The 24,495-nt window shown below is 37.7% G+C and overlaps 3 protein-coding genes across 8 annotated transcripts in view; 1 reads left to right on the forward strand and 2 right to left on the reverse strand.

Moving 5' to 3' along the window:
- The first annotated feature begins 1,824 nt into the window (after nucleotides 1-1,824).
- On the forward strand, nucleotides 1,825-7,575 carry SREBP (Sterol regulatory element binding protein). 2 transcript variants are annotated; one of them, XM_066390860.1, is made up of 15 exons: nucleotides 1,825-2,012; nucleotides 2,344-2,864; nucleotides 3,122-3,268; nucleotides 3,328-3,477; nucleotides 3,531-3,782; nucleotides 3,840-3,996; nucleotides 4,055-4,239; nucleotides 4,289-4,470; nucleotides 4,756-5,007; nucleotides 5,058-5,250; nucleotides 5,302-5,476; nucleotides 5,535-5,842; nucleotides 6,221-6,379; nucleotides 6,437-6,572; nucleotides 6,865-7,575. In XM_066390860.1, exons 1-15 carry the CDS (start codon nucleotides 1,937-1,939, stop codon nucleotides 7,086-7,088), a joined length of 3,117 nt encoding a protein of 1,038 aa, XP_066246957.1. In that variant the 5' UTR covers nucleotides 1,825-1,936; the 3' UTR covers nucleotides 7,089-7,575. The 2 variants fall into 2 exon arrangements, with proteins under 2 accessions (XP_066246957.1, XP_066246958.1); XM_066390861.1 differs by lacking the exon at nucleotides 3,122-3,268.
- On the reverse strand, nucleotides 6,807-8,901 carry LOC136409419 (uncharacterized). Of its 2 annotated transcripts, XM_066390902.1 has the most exons (5): nucleotides 8,830-8,901; nucleotides 8,712-8,766; nucleotides 8,333-8,522; nucleotides 7,844-8,278; nucleotides 6,807-7,790 (listed from the first exon to the last, which is right to left on the reverse strand). In XM_066390902.1, exons 1-5 carry the CDS (start codon nucleotides 8,840-8,842, stop codon nucleotides 7,647-7,649), a joined length of 837 nt encoding a protein of 278 aa, XP_066246999.1. In that variant the 5' UTR covers nucleotides 8,843-8,901; the 3' UTR covers nucleotides 6,807-7,646. The 2 variants fall into 2 exon arrangements, with proteins under 2 accessions (XP_066246999.1, XP_066246998.1); XM_066390901.1 differs by having other exon boundaries at nucleotides 8,712-8,882.
- A 391-nt stretch (nucleotides 8,902-9,292) lies between these two features.
- The window catches only part of Tps1 (Trehalose-6-phosphate synthase 1), a 182,488-nt gene continuing 167,285 nt past the window's right edge, over nucleotides 9,293-24,495 (reverse strand). For 2 of the 4 annotated variants that reach the window (XM_066390872.1, XM_066390871.1), the window contains 10 exons: nucleotides 15,052-15,148; nucleotides 12,721-12,877; nucleotides 12,404-12,667; nucleotides 11,539-12,347; nucleotides 11,282-11,482; nucleotides 11,039-11,228; nucleotides 10,724-10,941; nucleotides 10,457-10,670; nucleotides 10,178-10,399; nucleotides 9,293-10,018 (listed from right to left, as the gene is read on the reverse strand). In XM_066390872.1, the coding sequence (XP_066246969.1) occupies nucleotides 9,923-10,018; nucleotides 10,178-10,399; nucleotides 10,457-10,670; nucleotides 10,724-10,941; nucleotides 11,039-11,228; nucleotides 11,282-11,482; nucleotides 11,539-12,347; nucleotides 12,404-12,667; nucleotides 12,721-12,877; nucleotides 15,052-15,148 (2,468 nt within the window). In that variant the 3' untranslated portion in view covers nucleotides 9,293-9,922. Of the gene's footprint in view, nucleotides 10,019-10,177; nucleotides 10,400-10,456; nucleotides 10,671-10,723; nucleotides 10,942-11,038; nucleotides 11,229-11,281; nucleotides 11,483-11,538; nucleotides 12,348-12,403; nucleotides 12,668-12,720; nucleotides 12,878-15,051; nucleotides 15,149-16,447; nucleotides 16,630-19,921; nucleotides 20,065-24,495 lie in introns of those variants that run through there. The other 2 variants (XM_066390874.1, XM_066390873.1) reach the window with 2 other exon arrangements.

A 24,495-nucleotide genomic window follows, 5' to 3' on the forward strand; every position in this document is an offset into this window, starting at 1 on the left:
TTTTAGCCTAAATTCGGCGTCCCACGGCACGAACATTGCGAGAGAAACTCAGTTTGGCATTCAAAGCCAAATTTTGTAATGCGGTTTGGAAAAGTCTTGTCAGATCAATCTTCGACAAGCCAATTAGAAGGGGGTTCCCGGTCCGTGGGAGGCCATCTAGCCGCCAGTGGAGTAACTAAAAAAATAACTTTATTGTCAACTTTTCTGGTCAATTAATGAAACTTCGAGGTAACTGGAGACTTATACAATTTAACTGGCGTGCTTAAAAGAAGATGAAGCTATTTCTGAAGGTTATGGGGTTAAAATTAGTAATATTTTTAGATGGTAAATTATAGGAATAATTGAAGGTTAAACCTGTGTAGGAAAATGTAAAAATATTTGGGAAGTTCTAGAACGGGTTTTCTGTAGGTATGTTGTATATGCAAAAATCAGTTTGAAAGCACTTGTATAAGTTCAAAAAAAAAGCCTTTATTGGAGATTTGCTCAGTTTAAATGCTCATGTCTAATCTTGGAAAGGGACCATACATACTTAATACTGAGACATTTCACTCAAAATAAGGAATATTTCTTACATTACTATTGTCTCCCTGTTTTTGATGTTTTTTTTTTCATTTAAGACTGATAAGGCGTTGAAGTTTTTATACTGTAATTATTAAATTAACAAAGCAGCGGTATCGTGGACCAACAATCGTTTCTTGTATATTATACTATACATATAATAGTCAATTTTGTGAGCAAAGTTTGTGCCTTTTCACCCTAATTATACATGCAAATCAAAAGAATCTATTAAATGTTGGAAACATTCCAGTAGATGTACTACTAAAACTGAATGTTATTAAATATACAGACACTGTTTGACTGCAATAATCAGATTAAGGTGTAATTTAGTTGAATACCCATTATAATGTAACTTTTTGCCATTTTAGTTAAGACTGATTATTATATTATTATAATTTGTTATACAGGTTGTTGTCGAGTATTTTTAATACTTTGTTATAGTTTATACAGATCTCTTCATTACTAATCATCTCGTACTTTTATAGGTTTGAGTTTAAACGGAGAAAGGATTAAACTCGCACAACTCTAATCTACCTCATTATGTTTATTAGTTGTACTCTTATTCATCCAGCCTGGATCCAAATAAGTCGTTAAAACGTTTATATTCATCTCTGAGTTAAATTTAAGTAAATATTTACCTAAACATGTAAATATGAAATGTTTCTTTGTACCATAAAATTTCTTATATATTCAAGATTATAATCTCGTATGTTTCTGCTTTTAAACGACAATAGGGCGAAAAATAGTGTTCATAAGTGTTCATTCTGTGTGATGATTATTTGCCAGTTACCCAATAACATTACAGTACCATATAAATAAATCCCGACTTCAATGAAATATAATAATATGTTATCTGTAATATGTTGTTTATTAACCGATGGTTTTTATAATTATTTTAATTTTACTGTTAGGTTTTTTACAGTTTTAAGCACTATGCACAAGTATGTAAAACTTTTCGCTGATGTAAGTGAATTAATATAACCTATATTTTACAAACATTGTCTTAATTCTTTAATTAAAATAATAAGATAATTAAAATTACTTAATTAAATTTTTTTCTAATTCATTAATGAAAATTGCATTTAACTAACTAATCCACAGCCCAATTCTATGTTACACCCATGTCTAGATCTCAGGCAGACAATCTATATCCGGATGTTTGTAGAAATCTTTACTTCATAATTCTTTAGTTAGGATTACTCAAAATAAGATACCGCCACGATCGCCACCCTTGACGTTTTTCTCATGACGTCATAAATCATCCGATTTCAAGGTGACGTTTGATTCGCTGAGGGAAATGTGGTGATTAAAACAAGAAATTTATTTTGAAAGTGTGAATTCCTGAATTCGAAAAGTGAAAAGCCAGTTTCGGGGGGACATGACCGATAATCTCGGTGACTTCAGCCCCACCGGGGACTACAATATGATGACAGACGACCTTAGTGTAATAGATGGTAAGTTTTTTTAATGGGGTCCTCTCTTTTTTTCAATTTGTTTTGGTGAGAATGAAGGATATAAACAATGTATTATTTGGGTATTTTATTGCTGTAAATGCGAGATGATTCATGATTATGTCTGTTCTCAATACTTTTATATTAAGTTACCATTTCTGTTTAGTTTGGCAAGCTTTCAAGCAAGTTTGTGACAGCAGGCAATCACCCCTTAACCCACCCAAATAACTTAAGTGATTCTATAGGGAGACCAGTAAATGAGTTATGCAATAGCGCAGGCTATTCTGTTTTTGTTATTTGACTTTTATATACATCTCAATACTTTTATTTACAGATATTCTAAAAACGGAACTGTTTGAAGATGCTGGACTCCTGTCTCAGTTGGACGAACTTCCCATGGACTTTGACCTTGATGGTATCCAGAATAGCCCCTTCTTAGACCCAAACACTTTATCTCCCAATGACAGTGCTTATCATAGTGACTCAACCTTTGTCACAGTTTCACCCCAATTATCCCCAAATTACCGAAACATACAACCACCACAAACTCCTTACAATCAATCCTATCCAAGTGCTACAAATAAACCTACAACAGCCCCAATTAAAAATATCAGTCTTACTAACTCTCAACCACCTCCTACTGTTTTGATTTCATCTGCCACAGTGCCTCAAAGTAGCTCCCCATTGGTTTACACTACTTTGCCGCTTCAGACAAATCAACATATAATTGTTCAGCAAGCACAGGGGACTAGTAAGAAGAGGCAAAGCACTAAACTGTTAAATAAGACATCTTCAATGGTGGTACAAAATATTGGACAAATATCTGGAGATCAAGTTACCCCTGTAGTTTTACAGGTAAATTATAGTAGTGAATAACAAACCTTGATAAGAAAGAAATATGGGCACATTTCTTATTTCAGTCAAGACAAGGATCAGGCTAGTACTGGTTGTTAATTGTTAAAACTCGTAAAAAAGTATCTAAAATTAATTTTGGCTTAAGTGGTTTTAACCAGAATAAACCTAGTGGTTGTTTACCAATCCTCCAAATAACTAAGCAAAAAGTAAAATTCTGTGCAGAACTGTAAATAACCATGCTTTGATAATTCTTACAGGCTAAATTGATTTCATCTGAGTCCGCAGTTCCAACTCCCACAGTTATGTATACAACTAGCTCTACATCCTCTTTACATACTTTGTTGACCACACCTCAAATTCTCACTACAACTGCAATACCTGTAATGGTCGATTCAGACAACAAGGTATGAAAATATCTTTCTGAAATTTTGTTCTTTATGTACTAACTTTACCACAATCATAGGTGGCAATAAATAGAATTGTTCAGGGCAAGGAACCGAAAGTTAAAGAGGTCAAAAGAAGCGCCCATAATGCAATTGAAAGGAAATATAGGACTAGTATAAATGACAAAATTGTGGAGTTAAAAAATATTGTCGCCGGAGAAGAGGCAAAAGTATGGTATAATGTGATTTTCTCAGATTTTGGTACTAAAGTGTAGCTTTTTAGATGAATAAATCCGCAGTACTTCGCAAGACAATAGAATACATTAGGTTCCTACAACGCTCTAACTCTAGCTTGAAAGAGGAAAATATGGCCCTTAAAATGGCTACTTCTCGAAATACACTTAAAAATCTCCTTACCAACCAAGTGAAATATGGACCAGAAGACACACCCCCACACTCTGATATTTCTTCTGAACATTCACCTCCTTCGAGCCCTGAGTATCATGCAAACATTAAAGATGAGAGTGATGATGAGGTAATTGTAATAAATCGAGAGAGAATTACCATAAGCATGTGGTTTCTTTGGGACAAGATTGTCCCGATTTCCAGAGGAATGCTGGACAACTCCAGGTTAACTCTTTGCATGTTCATGTTTGTAATGGTCGCCTTCAATCCCTTTGGTTTTGCATTGAGTAAAATATCTACAGCTGATAGTAGCAGTGCCCCAGGTGGGCGAACCATTTTAGGATGTAAGTTGATTGAAAGATACTATCACCATTTAATGTGAAATTCATTTTTTTTCTATAGGGAGTGAACAACAAACCGTCTCATTCTCTCCCTCATCCATTCTCTTGTGGTTCCTCAATATATTCACAATTGGCTTCTGCCTTATTAAAATGTTCGTTTATGGTGACCCTATTATATCCCCAAAGTCCAGACAAGCCGAGAAGTATTGGATCCACCGGAAACAAGCTGACATATATCTCCTTGAGGTGAGAAACTTAAAGTTATGGAATTGTTAAGGGTTTTGGGATCTTTTAGGGCGAAAAAGCGGGTGCAAAACAGGAACTGCTGCGTGCCCTTCAAGCTTACGGGATTACGTTGCCGACCAGTCGCTTAGAGTTATTCTTTCGCTTTATTTGGCAATGGTTTAGGCAGGTTATTCATCGATTGTGGATTGGAAGGTATTTGTCGAGACATGCTGGGGGACTTTTTGTTGATGGGTAAGAGCGAATTAAAATATATACATGTCTATTCAAAATTTAAAAAGCAAGTATCCCTATTTATATTCAAACGACCTAGAAATCTCCTTGGATTAGAAATAAAAAGAATTCTCTTAAGAGCATTTGTAACATCGCAAAATCTCTTGTAATTTCCAACCAAGTTATTTTTCGTATAATATTGGTTATTTATATCGTTTGTTGGGGAGGTTACTTTTTATGTTTATTCTAATATCAAATTAAGAAACCCCCTTATCCAATAGAGATTAAAGTCACATAATGCTTTAGGATTACACGATTTGAATGCCAAACCTCCTGCAAAGAGCTTGCCCTGGTTTTTAATGACCTCCACAAGGTGCAACTAATGCAAGGCCCTGAAGAAGCTTGTCATCTGTTTGGTTTAATAACCTCATTAAATGCCCTTAACCTGGCCGAGGCCGCCAAAGGGCGCATTAAGCCTGTTGACATGATCGATATTTACATTGGCGTAGCCTTAAGAGTCAAAGCAAGCTTACCTGGATTCCTTCATATCATTGCTAAGTAAGTGAAAAAATATAGAATCTCAAGATAGTTTTTTATTTAAATTTAAGGTATTATTTGGGTTTGGCAAAATTGGCCTCGCTCAATTCGTGCGATCCCATTCCGTTGAGACTCAAATGGGTCTTCACCCCATACGGATACAAGTTTATGATGTCATTTAAATTTTCCCAGCGGTATAAGGTCAAGAAGCTGCCTTTTACTAAGTTGGGCGACAACGTAGACCCTCTCATTCAGTTGATGAAGGTAGTAACTTAGTTGTTTTGGTTCAGTGCGTGCTTATTGAATTTGTCTCAGATATACCATGAACATCTGTTGGAGAAAGCTTTGTCGACGTTGGTGGCTCCAGGGCAGAAAAGTGAGTTGAATCAGGACAAGAAGACAGATTTGAACGACGCTCTTACGTATCTGGAATTACTGAACGATAATACTGCTTTGGACGCCATAACTGTGTTCAAAACTGGCAGTGTTTGTAAGTGTATTAGCTAAATCTCATGATCGAAAATCTTGATTTTCCTTTGACTGCACAGCCTACAGAGATTATGTAGCTGAATGGTGGGGAACTTTCGTGGCAATCGCCTGCTACTGGTTGCTACAGGAGGAAGATAAGGCAGATAAACTTTACAGGAAATTGGAGAATGTCCCTGATGCTTTAACTTCTTTGAACGATCCGCTGCCGAAAGCTGTTGTGGCTGCTTATATGGCAAGACGAAATTACTTGTCCATGAATTTGACGGTTACTGCTAAACAGGTTCAAAAACAGTGCGATTATGCCAGTCAACTGCTATCGGATAGTTTAACCTACAGCAGTTGTAAAAAGGAGGATAGCTTAATTTTGGTAAGTAAAAAGTATAAACATATCATAAAGTAAACACTTTTTTCTCAAACACCAAGTGTCCTTTATATGTAATAGGATTAATAGTTCTCAGGGTTCACTTCCAGGCTCGTTAATTATCTCATTTTTATCACACATTTTTCTCCGTATTTCATTCATGCATCTCAGTCCAACTCAATGAATTCAAAGGAAAAACCGAGAGTTGTTCCATTCTGACAACGTCGGTGCATTGTAGTTGCATTGCATATTAAATTGAAGTGCAGTGTTGCTTCAGTGCGATCAATGTTGTCGGAAATATCATCGAATTGGTATAATATAACACTTCCCTATTCCTGTTGCATAAAACACGCTTTTTGAATAGCATTTATTTCTCAATTTCAGTTATCCCAGCTAGTTGTCTGCGATTGGCTTCTAGAGACTAAAACGTCGCTTTGGGAAGATAGTTTGGATAATGGGGCGAAACCGCCAGCTTGCACCACCTATCTGACCTCCTTCAATAACGACTTAGCTTCACTTAGAACTCTGGCACAACATCTACCAGTAAAAAACTGTGTCATTATAATCGTGTAAAAACTATATATGAATGTTTATTTCCAGTTTGTTTTATCGAGAGTGTTCCTCTATGAAGCTACCCTCAGGTTAATGGCTGGAGCTGCTCCGGGTAGAACACAACAACTTTTAGACCGAAGTTTGCGTCATCGACATGGAAAATCGTCCATTATTTGTGGAAAAGGTGAGCGTAGATCCATGTCATATTTGGACTTCTTTATAGGCAAGGTTCTGCCTTTTATACGTGGATTTATAGAACTAATATCTAGTTGAAATGAACCAAATTCTAACACACTTAAAAAGGCCCCGAATTCCAAACTTCTGGGGGGGTTCCTCTGAACAGCAAATAAAAGTTTTCCTTATTTATATAAGTGCGTGTTTATACACGGTCAATCCAAAATCATTGATTAAAAAAAAATTCTCTATGCATACTTAGATAGAATATGTATAATCTGTTAAAATAAAAACGTTTTTAGGGGATAAAAACAACCAAGAAATGGGAAGCGATAGACAACACGCCGCCGCCCTTTACATGGCCTGCAAACATCTGCCAGGACAATTATTATCCACTCCTGGAGAGCGTGCAGGTATGTTGGTAGAAGCGGCTAAAACGTTGGAAAGAATTGGGGATCAAAAACAGCTGCAAGATTGCTATAAGCTGATGAAAACCTTCGGAACCAATGCTGTTATTACAAACTAATTGCAGTAATTATTGAACAATAATTACTTCTATTTTATAGTGAGATTTTTTTATTATAGAGTAAGTTCAAATGATTGTGTTAGTGTTTAACAATACCTGACTAATTTATTTTTGTTTAAACCGAGTGAAAATTTTGTAGCTAAGGCCTTCAAATCATAAAAATATTGTATATATTTTATACGAAGATCAAGCAGTGTATTTTTTAGTAACGCATTCTCACTTATACAGGCAATTTATGCAATTTCGTGGTTAGTAAAAAAAACAATCAAAAATAAGTAAATGTAAATATGAAATTGTAGTGCGAATCGAAGTTCCCACATTCAAACAATTTTGGTGAGAACGTTGTCCTTCGATAATGCTATTAAACTGTTGAAATGTGAATATCGACATGTTATCTATTTTAAAGGACTTTCTTGTTCCAATTAGAAAAAAACGGTTGAGGAGGAATAAGCAGTTGAAAGGGTACGAAAATATATTTTTGTTCGAGTGTTTATCTTTTTGTTTTAACCTTTTCCTAAATTTCTAATCTTATTACTAAACAACAATAACCTCAGCAAATCACCCTTTTTTAAAGGCAACAATTTCCCGCACCAACTCCAAAATGTGCACAACGGAATTTGTTGAAGAAAGCAATTTATCTGCATGAGTCTGGATACTCGCATTAGCGGCTATCCTAAATGTCAAAGCTCGCCCTTTTAAAGCCTAAATAATCCTTAATTGAATCATTCTCATTATTCAGCCGAAGAGATACAAACCTGCATGGCATCTTCATCAGTGGTATCATCTCCGGCAAAAATAACCTTCACGTTTCCTTGCCACTTTTCCTCCCCAAATTCTCGATTGAGAATCAGCAGAGACACACTTCCTTTATTCCATTGAACCTTAGGCCTTGCTTCTAAGGCCATATGAGCATTGCCGACTTTAAACCCTGCTTTTTCTATGATCGTCCTCGCAGTAGCCTCAATTTCCGGCCGCTTCTCCTCGGGCGTCGCCCTGAAATGGAAGGTCAAAGAGGCTCCTTTGTTTTCAATCCAGGCCCCGTCTCTGACCACTGACTTATCCAAGCTTGCTATCAAACTCCGAACTTGATCGTTGAATTCAGAAGGCAGCTGGTGGACGTATTCGGTGGCGTCGGGGTAGATAACTTGAAGGCCATGGTTTCCTGCATATACTATATTGTTTATACCTACCTAAAATCAGAATCAAAATACAAGAGAACCAGGATATTGCATGGAGAGAATAACCATTTGCTTAACATTGTCGGGATTTCTCCCTGAAACGATGGCTAGGAAGACGTTGGGTAATTTGCTCAAGTCTTCTAATAAAGCCTTGGTTTCAGGGGGGATTGTTGCAAGATCAGGATGAGCCACTATGGGGGTCAAAGTGCCGTCATAGTCTAATAGTAGAGCCACTTTGTGAGCCTCGTTTAAGTACCTTAAAAAGGAAGGAGGAGTTTGTTAACAAACAGCAAACTGAAATAATGCAAGAGGATTCTCCTACATCACTTCAGACCATTTTAGTCTATATTCTCTTCAACTCAAAAACTGAATTTTCATGATTCTACACTGCTACTATTGCTTCTGGACATTAAGGTGAAGCAAAATTAATTAGAAAGTTACTTACTCCTTTAAACTCTCCTCGTAATTATCGAAAACCTTATGGCACTGAGCCCCACATTCTATTAGCAATTTCATTACAATTATTACCACCTTCGATGCAAACAACAACTGAGAATTTTTACCATTAACTGCCATTTTCTCCAACCTGCAATGTCGCCGATACACGTCTTCTTCCAGTAACTATCCGCACACGACTGGAGAAATTTCTAAAATGTGTATTTTGTTCTCGAATCCGGCACTTGCGCAACGAATGACAGGACAGAGGCGTCGCAAGAGAAAATTTGACAAAATTCTCTTCTCCTCAAATAACCCCCCATGGTCGTTTACTAAATTAAATAAAGGAGACACTTTACCGCACACCTTGTTAATTTAAGCATTAAAGGCACCTTTACCGTTCGCTGGTTGGAGGAAAAATATATTCACTAAGATATTCATCTTATGAATTTTTTAATGAATAATATAATTTTAAACACTGGGCTCCTTATCGGAGGGTTTTAGGTGATATCTGGATGTCATATCGTAAAAGTGAATCGGCCCAAACTGACTCATTCTCTAGCTGAACGACACAGTAAAAATGCAAAAAAATAACAACGTATAATTTATTTTCTTAAGTACTTACAAACGAAAGAAGTATTACAAGTCAATATGAAAAAAACGAGAAGATGACTCCCTACAATAATCTACTACGCGAGTATGGAATAATGACAATTAGGTACTTTAGATATATGCATAAATGAGATAATAGCTTACTATAACACAGCTTCGTGTTCACACATTCTTGACAAATGGTGGTAGTTATTGCGGATAATGGAGAAAGTAATGAGTATATAATATAATATATTTCGACAAAACTAAACGTACAGTTCCTACAAAAATAAATATATTGCGTTATGAACTTGGCTTGTGCACATTTAACACAATCTTCAGTCTATGTAATTGAAGAACTTGAGTTAAGAAGAACTTATTTTGGGTTTAGGCAAACTAAAAAGTCTTCTACTAGGACTCCTCAATCTCATTTAGGTAACAAAAATCTGGTTGTTATAAGTCTAGGTACATATTTACATGGCAAAGGAATCCACTGTAAATTTGACTTTTCGAATAAATTAATAAATTAGGAATTTCCAAAAATTTCCCTTTAAAACGCTGGTCTTGAAAGTCAGAAGATTCCTTTGTAGACAGCGTTTAAAAATGGATCACAAAAAGGAATCTAAAAATCTAATGGGAATTATTCGAATTGGTGGGTAATGCCAAGGAGTTTGAAGACTTGATAGGGGACCTGGGAGACGGGGGACTTGAACCTCCTGCAGGCACCTGCAAAAGTGCGACACTTTATTAATAATTAATTTTTCCATATACACTAATCGTATCATAAATAACAAAGTTGGGAACAGTGAAGAGCTCAGGTGGGTGCCAATGAGGCGGCACTACTTCTGCGTGAGAATCCCAAACTTAAACGGTTAGTCTAATTACCTGCATTGACATCTCGATTTGGACCGCAGAACTTGCGGCCTTAGCCAAGGAATTCCTTCTGTAGTTGTTGAAATCGATCGAAGGCTTTCTTCGACTCAAATGCCTTTCTACCCATTTCAACATGGTGAGTACTGAATCTGTAGAAGGCAAACGCCGCTCTGCCGAGGTCTTGATAATATGCGAGGAAGTCACCCGGAAAGTTGCTGCCATACCTTTCAAAGCCTGCACCAAATCGTCTTTTATTAGTTCATACCGCGACACATTGAAATGGTGTCTTACCTGCATGGCATCTTCATCAGTCGCATCATCCCCCACATAAATAATCCTGATTCTCTCACTCCAGTCGACTCCAAAGGCAGTCCTCAGAATGTAAATGGAAGCCCTGCCCTTATTCCACTGCACTGGAGGTTTGGCTTCGATGGCACAATGGGCTTTGCCCACTGTAAACCCGGCGTCTTCGATCATTTTCTTGGCATGAGATTCCAACTCGGCCCTTAAAGGGTTTCAATGTTGCAAGTGTCTTCAGATCGCTAGATAGGGCTTTACCTTAAATGATGTGGAGTCTCCCTGAAGTGGAATGTGAGCAAAGCGCCCTTGTTCTCGACCCATGCACCGTCCCTGCAAACTGTTTCCTGCAGTTGTCTCATTAGTTCTCCGACCTTATTGTGGAACTCGGTGGGCATGGGGTGGACAAATCTGGTGCCGTCTGGATGCAGGATTTCAAGGCCGTGGTTACCCGCATAGGTGATACCATCAATTCCCACCTGAGTGATCATAAAAATTCTGGTAAATTTCTACGATCTTTTGATCAGATGGTCAAGTGTAGTAAAGTACAGTGGTCCACACTTAAGGATTTACTACCATTTGCTTCACATTATCCACGTTCCTTCCACTGACAATAGCGATATAAACGTCTGACAAATTGGAAAGCCTCTCCAACACTTTTTTGGTCTCAGAAGGAATTATGGCCAAATCTGGATGTGGAGCTATGGGGGCCAAAGTGCCGTCGTAATCGAGCAGTAGGGCTAGTTTTAGGGTATTCCCGATATACCTGAAAATCCCATTTGGCAAAATCATTCAAACGTACCAAATTATCTTACGTACTTAGCCAGATATTCGTCGAAATCATCCAGGGTCACTGCAGGCATAAGAATAGATCCAACCTCGTCATGATCATCAGCAGTCTGAAGAGATCCCATGGCACTTAGGAAACTTTTGGTCCAGTAGTTCACGTCGTTCAACTTCTCTCTCCTTCGTAAGTAGTTCATTCTTAGAATTCTCTCGTCTTCTGGCATTGTTAAAGCCCTGAAACGTAAGATTTTGAAAAAATTCGTCGACGTCATTACACTGCTAGAATTTACCTATGAATAACTTCTGAGGCATCATCGATCTCGTAGGGATTGCAAATGAGTGCTTCATGCATGGTTTCTCCAGCTCCTGCAAAGGGGGAAACGATCAACACTCCGGGAGGAATGTTGATCTGACAGGCAACGAATTCTTTGGCTACCAGATTCATGCCGTCTCTCAGAGGAGTGACTAGGCCAACTGCTGAGTCCCTGTAGAAGGCTGCAAGTTCGTCTTGGGATAAACTCCCGTAGATGTATCTGATCGGAGACCAATTGGGAGTAGTGAACCTGCCGTTGATCCTTCCAACTAGCTGGTCCATCTCTTCTTTTAACTCCTGGTACTCCTTCACGTCGGTCCTGGAAGGTACCGAAATCTGCAGCAGCGATACTTTTTCCAAGTGCTCTGGATGCTTCTCCAGCAACTTCTCGAAAGCCAGCAGCCTGTGTACTAGTCCTTTGGTATAGTCTAATCTATCTACTCCTAGGATAATTTTTTGATTTGTTGATATCACTTTAGGCGCCTTCTCTGCCAGTTCCACGAATCGCTCGAAGGGAATTCCAATGGGCAATGGTCGCACCCGGACAGTCCTGCCTCCATGCTCGACTAGCAGGTTCTTCCTGTCCACGCGACAGCCCAAGTTTCTTTGACAACAATCCACGAAGTTGAGGCAATAGTCTGTTATGTGGAACCCGACCATATCGCACGCGAGCATACCCTGTAGGATTTCATCCGACCAAGGGAACAACCTGAAGATGTCCCAGGGGGGGAATGGAATGTGTAGGAAGAAGCCCAGTTTGCATGCGATTCCTTCTTCCTCTGCGTACTAACAAGTGGTTCTCCGATTAAAAATTTGGAAACATTTAGGTTATCAAATCCTACCTGCCTGATCCAGTTGGCAGCTAACATGAGGTGGTAGTCGTGCACCCAGACCAAGGGTAAATCGGCAGTATTGCGAGGTAGCTGTCTGAGAGCCCTGAGAGTGCACTCTGCGAACTCTTTATTGGCAGTTACGTAGTTTTTCCAGTGCTCTCCTTTGAAACTGGCCCGATCTGGCATGGAGTGGAAAAGAGGCCAGAAAGTTGCGTTGCAACAGCCGTTGTAATACGAATCGAAGACTGCGGGGTCCATCTGGACTGCTATCACCTGATCCAGACTTTGTAATATGTTTGGAAACCTCACTGCAAAGTCAATAGTACCTTTTCGGACTTGAGACCGGCAGTGGGGGTGATATCGTCCGGGTCACTTTCTGGGATAGGTTCATTAGGATTTTCGAGGTGGATGCCAGGCCAGCCAACCCAGAAGCCATTGCCGTTAATCACCACGGGGGCTACTGCAGTTACTAGACCGCCAGCACTGGAATTTAGCAGAAAAATTTGTCTCTCAATGGAAACTGAGAATCATCGAGCTGCATTTCAGCGGTAGCAAGACATTTGCAATATCTCAAAAACGGTACTCTAAGGAAGCGTTTAACTCGTTGCGTACGTTTTTTTATCTCGAAAAACACGGGGATATTTAAATGCCCTAGTTTGATAAGTCGGTACTGCTAATTAGACCAATCAATAAGAATTGGTAGTTTTTTAAGTAGATAGAATGAATTAAAGGGGGGAAAGGTAAACATAGCAGCACGTACACAAGTAAATGTTTACTTGGTTATCTTTATTGAGCACTATGTGTTTCTGATGTTATTGTGTAAATTTTCATGGTACTTATCGACTATATTGTTTAGAATATATTGTGATTTGATACTGAACAAATAACACTGAGGAATGCTCCGTGTGTAAAATTTACTACGTTTTGTATAGAAAAATTGCTCCTCGTAGTACGAACCAATTGTCTCTTTTGGAGATTGTGATGTAGAGCACTATAATAATTGGGCCCTTGTTCAGATAATTCTACATAAGTGCAAAATTTAATGTGCTGTGAACTTCAACTGTAAGCTAATCCAACATGAGACAACCGATCGTACTAAGAGGATGGACTCGTTGAAACTAAGACAGAACATTTTCTTCCAGGTAATGTTGCCACTATATTGACATAGTGGCCCTAAGTGCCAAGTTATGAATATGCTCTCAACTAACTAACTGCGAGCTAATTGCCATAGAGATGGTGAAATATTGATCGTCTTCTTGGTTACTATGGAAACCAGCTTCATGTTAAAGTTAACAGCATATGAATAATTTGGCCCTATAATTTAGCCCTAGACAGAGCAACATTCTGTTAGTGTCAATTAAGAGTAAAATTAGGTTTTGGAGAGCTAGTAAATATATTCCAATGTTCCAATGTTGTAAACGTTTTAAGGAGGAAGAACAAGTCCAATAATTCCACTACAAGAAATGGTCAGGAATTTCTGTTAAATACTCAAGAGGTGGCTTTTATTTTGGAAGCGACTTTTTGCATGTTATGTATTTATTAAATTTGCTTGTACTTCTACTTCTTTTTTTACCTCTCTTGTATTTTTGTATTTCCCCTAAAGTTAAACTAAGATAGCCTTTGAAATTTCCCGTTTAAGTGAAATACTTTACTCTCAGACAAATTGTCACTTAATGTTTCAGTGGTACAAATATGTTTTATATGGGAAATTTTGAAGGACACATTCTTTAGGCCCAGTTGTATGCTTTAGCTCAAACTCGAGTTTTAATTTAATTCTATTCCGAAAACCGTTTTCACTAGTTAGATCCTTCAGCGAATTCTGTACTAGAATAGAATAGATTATCCGTCGTTTATTGCCCATTTTATTCCGTCTATATGCAGGTAAGGCTACTCGCTAATTTTCTCAGTGAAATTTCCCTTTTCCACATCTTAATTTATTTCAGAATTGAATCAGTAATCGTAGAATACTAATACTACTAGTATCTACTATTTCCGAAAACGTAAAAATCAACATGAACATGAAACTCTAAACAAACATAATTTTGTCCCTTTAACTCGTGAATTACTACCAGTCTTCATATCAACCTATGACTCAAAGTAGACGGTAAATGCCTGCGTAGCATTTAACATCCTCTTTTAATTCATACACTTAACAGAGGATAGAAAATATAACGCACGAGCATCTGTAATCAAAGCCTACTTTTCGCCTTAGGGTACAGCGAAGCAAGCAGATTTCATTTAACCTCACGTAATAAACAAAGACAGCATGATAGGTGGGCCTGAATGTTATTTCATGTATTTAGTACAGTGGTTGGAAATGAGAGTTTACGCAGACAAATTCATGTGTTTGAGACTAACAATAATGTGAGAATCTGGACTTAAAAATGATTAGAGATAAAATTTTGCATCTGAATTCCCTGCAGCCGCACTTGAGTTTCGAGGTAAACCCTGGACTTGTCTACTTCTAATGCAGACTATTTTTCCACTAAAATACCTCTTCAAATTTTAAGAAGAATCGGTACTGGTACTGTAGGATGCATTCGAATGCTCCCTTTTGCAGGTAGATAAAAAAGGAAAGTTTTCAATTGGGATTTGTAAGTCTACACTAACCATTAGTAAAACGGCAAGGCCGTGCGCATATTATTACTATGACTTACCTAGCTTTCCTCACAAGTGTTCCGTCCTTCTTCCTTTGGAGTACAAATGGCAGTCTGTTGGAGATAACGATCATACTCCCCGTGGAGGAGACCACATCTGCGGAAGTAACCCTAATTGAGTGTTTCGTTTTCATTGTTGCTATTTAAAGAGGTTTCAGACAAAGATGCTAAGTCCGGCTAAAGACTCATAACTACACGAGGTTCACTACTTTGATTTTTTTTCCACGAAAAAATCTATATAGGTACTGTCTGCACAATATTTAACGTAATACTGGGTAAACAACACCATCGACCGCTTCTTTAATGGACAAAGTCGACTTTCTTAGGGTCAGCAAAGTTATCAATGCTCTGGTAAATGGCTTTGGTCAATATGTTTTGATTCACTATCAGAAGTACAACAATCGACAGGGTGAAACATCTTATTAACCCACTCTGTTTGTGGCTCGTCCTGCAAATATTTCTTGATTGGATAAGTTGTGTTGCCACTGTTCATTCACACAGTGATTGGACGTAGTCCAAAATTCAAATTAATTATTTATAGTGTGTTAATTAACTTTTGTAGTGTTATTTTTATGAATGTGGGGGCAATGGTTTACCAACAAGATAGTGAGACACCTCGCGGAGCACAGTGGTGCCCTGTCTCTATATCAACAGATGAAAATCTCCAGCCTCAGGAAGCACTCGGGAACAACAACATTCCGAAAATCTTCAAACTGTCTGGCTTGGCAATACAAATAACCACAAGGAATCCGTTCACATTTGAACAACAGCTGAAAATCACGCCGGCTCCTGGTGGTCTACTGATTTCGAGATTCTGACTGACGTCAATTGAGCTGACCTTAGTCGCATTTTTTGGCCCCGAAACAACTGGATAAGCATGATCCGGTTTGAAGTGTGAACCAAAAAGAAGAAGGGAAATGAGACTTTTTTGTCTGATCGCTGCGAGCGTCAGTGGACGCTCGACGCCTTCCATTATCGAATAAGAGCAAAGAGTAGACCTTTGCGCTTGATGGTTTGCGTTCTGTACGTTCCAGTGAATAATGCAAAGTCCATAAAACTCATAAATAATCGGAAAAAATCCGGCTTAATGCCGCACTTTCTTTGAGAAGATAAGATCACATTAGGCCAAAGACCTCCGCAATTAAGTGTCTCAAGTCTCAAGAACCATCGTATATTTTAATTAACAACATTTTTTAATCTCATTATAAGGTCATTGCCTTTGAGGAAATTAATCATATTTTCGATTCGGACCCTCAGTTTTTTCTACATAAATATTGCAGTACACAAACAAATATAAATAAAGATACAGCAGCATCCATCTTGAACTCTGGACATCTGAGATAAGGGATTTCTTTTGAGTTAAATCTCTGGACAAAACCGCAACTGGGTGACTCACCGAAATCCAAAACTACATCGTCAAAGACCGTCTTCAGGAACAGGGAAGGGGCCATTTTGGTTAACCGGAACGGGAAAAATCTTATCGATTCACTATCAATCACTAGTACCACTGAGACCACACTCCATTACACGAAATGAGAGTTCTAGTTGTTTTGAGTATTTTCAGAAAACTAACATTGACAAACACGAATTCTCACCTAAATATTACACGGGCATTTCCTCTCTCATTAACCACGAGTGGGGATATCTATTTTTGATATCATAAAAATACAAAATGAAAAGTCGCAACGTTTCATGTATCCAAATCAACAATGGAGTGTGTTTTGCAAAGGTTTTAGACACAAGGTAGTAACTGGATTGTGTGGCTGATCAGCACGTGCACTAAGGATGCTGTTTCACAATTACAATTCAGAAATCGTATGAACATAAGCAGTAGATAAGATAATTGAAACGTTGCTGGGCAATTCCCAAGAGGTTCCCAAAAAGGGAAGGTACATGGGTTATCTGAATCCCCTTGATTTACACGAATATCAGGAATGCGAATGCCGACATCACCATTGTAAAACGCATTTCTTCATTTTCTTCAGGATGAATATACGTCCCAGGTACTCGAATGGTTTCGTCATAAATTGCGTTTTTTCGAAAACCCTTTTTATAGTCTTCCTCGAAAATAGTTTTTTTGGATCTTAGAAAATCGGTCTATACAGTGTGTAACATGTTACGGAGATTTCAGCGGGCGATAGTAAAGGAGAGTGGGACTAAAACAATATATAGTAAGATATTTCCGACTTCAGTGAGCTTTGAAGAGTTATCAAAAAGCCAAAATAACTGCTTGATCGTTTAGCTACAATTTCGTTATGGACCATTTTGCTGTAACTCAAAATGCTGCGGAGCTATTGTCGAAAAAATAAAGAAACTTGTTTTACTCTCTTTACTCCCGCTAGTCGAGTAAAGAGAGTAAACATTTTTTAATTCTGCAGATGAAAGAAACGGTAAAGAAAAACGTATTTTTTGTAATTTTGAATCATTGAAACATATTCATGTAACTTTTTTAGAAAATGAGGTTTTAACTGGAACCCATTCCTACTGGCTCGTAACATTCTGCATTTTCAGTACTTTCAATCATTTTTCTTCTTCCACAACTGTTCCTATCTTAGTGACTCCATTGAATGTGCACTGATCACAATGGCTACTATCTTTGCCCCGCAATCACATTTTGTCCATTTTCAAACGTTTCGACTAATAAGCGGAGGCTTTAGTGGAAAACAAATATCATAATCCCGTTTGGTATTGTATTTTACCTTTGGATTAACTTATCTTATTAAATTTCTAACACGGATTATACACGCACCCACATGATTGATGCTATTAAAGTTTTATAAGCGCAATTTAATTAACATAAATCAGCTCGTAACTTTTACAAACAGCGGCACAGAAATTTGAAATTTGATCCGTCAGTGTCGGCAATGAAGGAAACTCTACAGAAATCATGCCTCCATCTTTAGTCTAGCCCTTTAGCTGTCAAATTGAATTCATCTTTACCCCACTCTCCTCAACTCTGCAAAATAATTTAAAATTGATAGAATTGTCAGTAGTCATATACAGGGTGTTACAATTTTTTGGATTATGTACTATTTTCTATTTTGTATCTTTTTTTGAAACTCCCTGTATGACTTCTGATAGCAAATTTAAGTTTTTTCAATTCTCTATCTTTTTGGTCTCTTGCAGTATTCTCGTATATTTCATCGTTTCCGCGGAATTTGCAAAAATATCTATCGATACAAATTAATAATGTAAAGAAAGTAAGGGAAAAAATTATCCTGTACGTCGAAAAAGATGGATTATTGACCATGGGCTTATTAGCACTTTTTATTACTTTGCGGAGTACTATCGCTCCCGGACATATCTCCATGATGATATGTTACACCCTGTGTATGCAGGGCGTCCCGAAGTTAAGTGCCAATAATTTAAGGAGCAATTCTACGATGAATAATATTAAGAAAAGTTCCTATAAATATAGGGCGACAAATGGGCACTAAGGGTGGTACAGCCCTTTCAAGGGCCGCTCCTGAAGATGATTTTTCCCCAATATTATCGAAACGGCTTAAGATACAGTAAAAAAATGTTGTACGTTTACCAAACATTTTACGTCAAATCTAAACGAAATTTGCAACAAAACCTCAGAAGTGTATTATACAGGGTCGGCTTAGGGTATTTTTGGTCCCAACTTTTTTGCTTGCAATTGTTTTTATGATTTGACTATAATAGTTGAAAATATGGACTTTTTTGCATGAAAAAGGTACTCTTAATTGGCGTCGATAAAATGTACCATTTTTGAATAAAATGGACATTACTTGTTACAGTATATACCATAATTCTTGTTGTTTACGTACATTTTCAAAAGCAAAATCACGTGCTTTTTATTTTTATTTGTATTTTCGTTTGACGCCAATGTTTGCTATGTAGTGCTATTGTGTAGCGACAATAACGCCCTTTCTTCCGGAGTACGTGATTTTGCAAAAAAGTTGGGGCCAAAAATACCCTAAGGCGACTCTGTATAATATACTTCTGAGATTTTGTTTCAAATTTCGATTAGATTTGACATAAAATGTTTGGTAAACGTACAAAATTTTTTTAGTGTATCTCAAACCGTTTCGATGATATTGGGGAAAAACTATCTTCAGGGGGGGCCCTTGAAAGGGCTGTATCGCCTTTAAAGTCCATTTACCGCCCTATGTATATAGAAACTCCTCTTAATATTTTTAGCCGTAGAATTGGTCCTTAAATTATTACTAGTTAATTTCGAGACACCCTGTAGATTATACTAGATATCTTGAACTCATCTGATCTCGAACAACTGTCTTCGCTCTCTCCATGTTAAAAATTCTTCAGATCGTTCCGTTTTTTCTTCCTCTGCGAAATAACCATGTTTGGTTTCTCGACATTCTTTGCCAGATTTTTTGGGGGGGTTCGCTATTATTGGATGTGGATACGATTTCACCGGTCAATGGGAAACCATCTAACGAACCACGAAATGCATCAAGGGATTAGGAGATATCCTTACGAAGGGCTTTTAAATCGATTGATTTTAGACGCGATTGGAAAACCGTAGAGAGAATAAGAATTTTCATGCGAGCAGAGCTTTCTCGATGATTTTTTAAAAGAATCGAAACTGCGGTGAAGACGATTTCAAAACCATATTTGATCTGTTCAAAAACAAGCGCAATAAAACAGCCATTCAATTCTAAAATCTCAAGTACAGCCTTGAGGACAACATGTTTCCAAATTAGACTAAAATGTTTACTCACCTTATTGCGCCTATTTACGACATGATCATGTTGAAAGTTAAATATCGGGCAAATGTGTGAAAATACACATAATTTGGAACCTACCGCAAATGAAAACATACAGTTCAGCCAAACACGCTCATCCACACATGTTATGCAAATATTTTCCTTGATCACGAACGTACCTGCCAAATCGTCTACCCAATGGACCGGCATGATGATCAATAGTCCCAAGCTAGGAAAATCATGAATCTACCAATAAAACTATCATCCACTGATCACTCTCGCGGGTCGCTTCGTGCAGTCACTGTTAGATATACACAACCCAAGATAGATAGATGAACATAAAAATCTAAATTTAGTTTTCAGCTGGGATCATGCCTAATGCACACCGTGATCCGATGAAGTTCACTAAATGCTTTAATTACTGATCTTAAACTCGACGTTATCTCACTTGGGGATGGTGTGAAGGACAGAATGATGGAGAAATCATTTGGTTCGTACGTGACCGTTTCAAAGGTATCACGCACCGTGCCGGTGGTACCTACTCACTCAATGGACTGACTCGTGGGGTACTGGGAAAGCGAGACAAAAGCGGTAAAAATCGAATTTGCGCTAAGGTGATAGATCTCTTTATAGTGATAATCAGTGTGTATTGTGCAGAAATGGTGTCGATGATGCTGCTTCACTGAATCATGCGTGATTCAATGGGGAAGAAATGGAACGGGTAGAGAGAGGAATTGTGGACACCAAGCAATAAGGGCAAGAACCAAGAACCAGGCACAGGCAATCGCACATTTAACGTGCCATAAGACAATCGTGTGCTTTGCTAATCGGTTTATTGTTATTTCGCCCAATGAAACACCCGTACCATGCCTGGAAACCGTGATACCGACCACATTGTGTGCTATACATCAGTCAACACGAAAAAACCGAATAAATAAATAATATTTGCTGAAGGATTACATCAACTTTGCAGATATCTTTAGGAAAATTCTGAAAGTAGCGCGATTTTATTTCTTATTAATCATCGCAAAGCGCCGTAAAACCCATATTGACCCTTGGATTTCCGTTGCGACTCGAACCACTCGATAACTCGAGTACCATTCCCCTGAATTCCATCATTTCACAGAATTCTACTTTAATTCCTCGAGTACCTTCTACCGCGCTACGTGTTCGCATCATGCAGCAGACAAGTGCCCGCTGCGTGGACAATTCTCTGGAATTCTATCCAGAGATATTTCGGGAACATAGCCTACATATGCAGCTTTTTAGGTGTAAAAAAAGGTGTTTTGAATGGGATCCAGAAAGAGCGGATGGGGGAATTAATCACCTTCGAACTGGACTTTGAGCTTTCTGGATCGCTGTGTAACGCCTGTTTGCGTGTTTTTGGCGCCACATCGACAGGAGAACGTTCGTCAGGGTCGAAAGTTCGTGTTTACCATTTTTAAAAAACATTTTAAGGGAATTTCTACGATGCGCATCTGACGCAAGGAGCTAACGTCGGGTTGAGGAGAAATGCAAATTAAAGTCGCCCTTAAGTGGGGCCAAGTCAGAGCCGAACTCGGAGCCCCGCCAGGGGCAACTCACATTAGGGACACGCCATGTGAAAACCGGACTGGGGTTTGATCGTGCGGAAGCCCGCTTGAGGCTACTGAATACTGAAGCTGTATACGGGGTGTCCTAATTAAAGTGAGCTCCATGGGGATTGGGGAAACGGTAGGAGATGCCAAGTGGCTCGAACTGGGAGAAAGATGCGCAATTTTGGGTCCGTTCGAGGAAACGTTCCGAAAATTAAAAATCTGTGCAAGAATCACAATCACTCGGAATGTGAGCAGAAAACTGACAGCGGTGGAATTCCACGAAGTTTGGCAGTTCTGTGTCATCGACAACTGCCAATCGAGTGGCGGCCTCAGAATTTCTCTAGGGCTCCTAGATTTCGAGCAGTTACATCCAGCTTTGCTATTTCTTATGGCCGCCGTATAAAATTTTGGTAAATAATAAAAAATAAATAAATAAAAACTAACATCAAATGCAACAATATTCAAAAAGTTATTTGTTGCCACTTCGCGGAAGTATCCGTAGCAACGCTGAAGTCCGGTGGCGCTTTTTGTCCATGAAACAAAGCATTTGTTCCCAGGCCTACTAAGGTGCAATGGCGCATTTGTTTATTTTAGTAGGTCCAAGGGCGCCTTTGTCATATACGGTTAAAAGGCTTTTTTTATTGCTATTTTTCATTAAATTATACCTGTTCAATGAACGGTCTGTGAACGTTTTTAATAGCACAATATGGGAAAATATTGAACTAATTAATAACGTTTAGAGTGTGTTAACACTGGCGCAAATTGCCGCTACTAGTTTTAACCAGTTTGGGTCGGGCTGGCGAACTTTGTTGCCAAGATATTGCGTAATTTGAGAGGTTTAATAATAACCGAAAATATTTTTATCATATAATAATACAATAAATAAAATTAAGTTTCCGCATTAGTGCGGTGTAAAATTAGATGATTTCCTGGATACTCTCTTTTACTTTCATTATCAGCCATTAGCTTTCGCTTATAAAAATATCGCTCTACACACATAAAATGTATTCGCTTAAATTTCTAAAATATCCACGTTCTTTCTTCGCTTTTTCTGAGTGGAGTCAAAAATTCTAAATTCCTTTAACACGTACTATCACCTCGATTAGAAATCGATTAGCTAGAAACAGCACCGATTAAGAACTAATAGTTATTGATTTCAAATTTTTTGTCTTCAAATTTCGCATAATGCGTTTTCAAATTATCCTCAAAAGCAGTTAAAAACTGGCCAGTAAGTATTTAGATTTCTTGCGTCATTCGAAAGGTTTTGGAATAACCAGTAGTCAACAGAAACTCATTACTTTCATGGAAATACCTCCCCGAAGCTCTGAGTTGTTTTATATTTTCTGAGGCTATAAAACATTTCAAGAAGATTTACTGCAAATGCCATTAATAATAGATAATAACGCATAAGCGTGCCGTCTGAAACCTCTAAGAAGCGCAGTAAATTAGATCTAATAATACGACTTATTTTTATTACATAAGTAGCAAACCGCCAAATCAAACTAAAATCGTAAAATCGGTATTAGGTAAACCAGATAAGCCCCCGTATGCTTAAGTACATCTATAGGAGTTGCTCATATCATTTGTTAAATAAACTGATAAATAAATCAAAACTAATTCCGCATTAAATTTTGAAATATCCTGTTGCTGCAGTACCAAAATATATGGGTACTTGAGATAATGTGATCGACGATTACAAAAAGTGTGTTTTCGAACACAGTCCACGTATACTCGCAATGAAGAAATACTCTGAGCCACGTTCCAAAATGTTTTAGTTACCATACAGTGCTTGTAAAAAGTTTATAACTTTCGTACGACCGATATTAAAAATTAACACTTAAACACTTATAATTTTAGTTTAAAAAAGGTATTTAATGCATTATTTTCAATGTTTAAATTTTTCACCCCTATCCAGCTGCCCCTACTAACTTTTCATTTTCAAATGGAAAAGGACCCACTATAGTGTAGCTAATGAAAAGTGATTCAATAGAGGATACAGCGATATGCTGAGAATTAAAATTGGATCTACAATTTTGTTAAAAAATAAAATTATTAGGTACAAAATGAAGTAGCTCATTATTACATCAAACGAAATTGAAATTCCTACAATAAATGCTCAAATTGGGCTCCAGTAACAATTTGGCAATGAGTCAGTCGTTTCTCGAACTCTTTTATGCAATTATCCAAAGTTGCTTCTGTTATTAATTCTAATTCTGTTTCAATTCCAAGACGTAAATCACTTAAATACGCTTTTACACGCCCTGTATATTATGCGCTTAATTGGATGTGCTACCCGCTAAGGTTAATTTATCTATAGAAATATTTATATTAATCTTTCTTAATCTTCGAGCACCCACAGAGTTTCACATTTTTCAAGGAGCATTTTCAACAGTTTTTATAATTTTGTTTTCGCCCAAATTTATTTTTATTTTAAGAAATTTGATTAAATGCGACGAGTTGCTTCAGACAGTTGATAACTGAGCCGGATGATTTTTTCCCCTTTACATTCCTAATTTGCCGCATCACGCTGAAATATGCCCATGATGATATTTTACACCCTGTATTGTGCCACGCGTAACTTTACCGAACTTTGAGAAATTAAATATACTTTTACTTACATTTTAGCGCGGTAATTTACATTGCCTTAGAACTCAGTAAAATTCCAAATGGTTCAAATATTGAGAAAATGGATCGTCTTCATCGCAACTTAGAAAAAGATATATCCAGGGATGGCATTAAATGGTACAAATAGCTTACGTTTGATCAAATATTCAACGGAGCGTTGAGTTTTTGCCTGGGATTTATTGATTAATCCAAGAAATAAATTCGAATCCTTATGCATTGAGGGGTTTATCCATGGAGTGGATTTATAAAAAACTATCTGTGTAGTATAATGCATAATATAAGTTTTCTCGCAAATCGATCAATAGCGACCAACGATACATGAAATTATCAAAAAAGGAGGAAAAACGTCCTCAAATAATACGTTTTTTTAAAAATTTAACACATTTTACTCAAAGTTTATGAAGTAGCACTAGGTGCTACCTGATAAATCACGCTTATTTGAGTCATATACCTTCCATAAGTATGTGCCCACCTCAAAATTCCCATATAATTGTAAATATACAAGGAGTAATTTAAATGATGTCATTAATTTTAAGGGGTGATTCCTTGTC

This window comes from Euwallacea similis, chromosome 6 (genome assembly GCF_039881205.1).
Source record: "Euwallacea similis isolate ESF13 chromosome 6, ESF131.1, whole genome shotgun sequence".
In the NCBI taxonomy this organism is placed as follows: Eukaryota; Metazoa; Arthropoda; class Insecta; order Coleoptera; family Curculionidae; genus Euwallacea; species Euwallacea similis.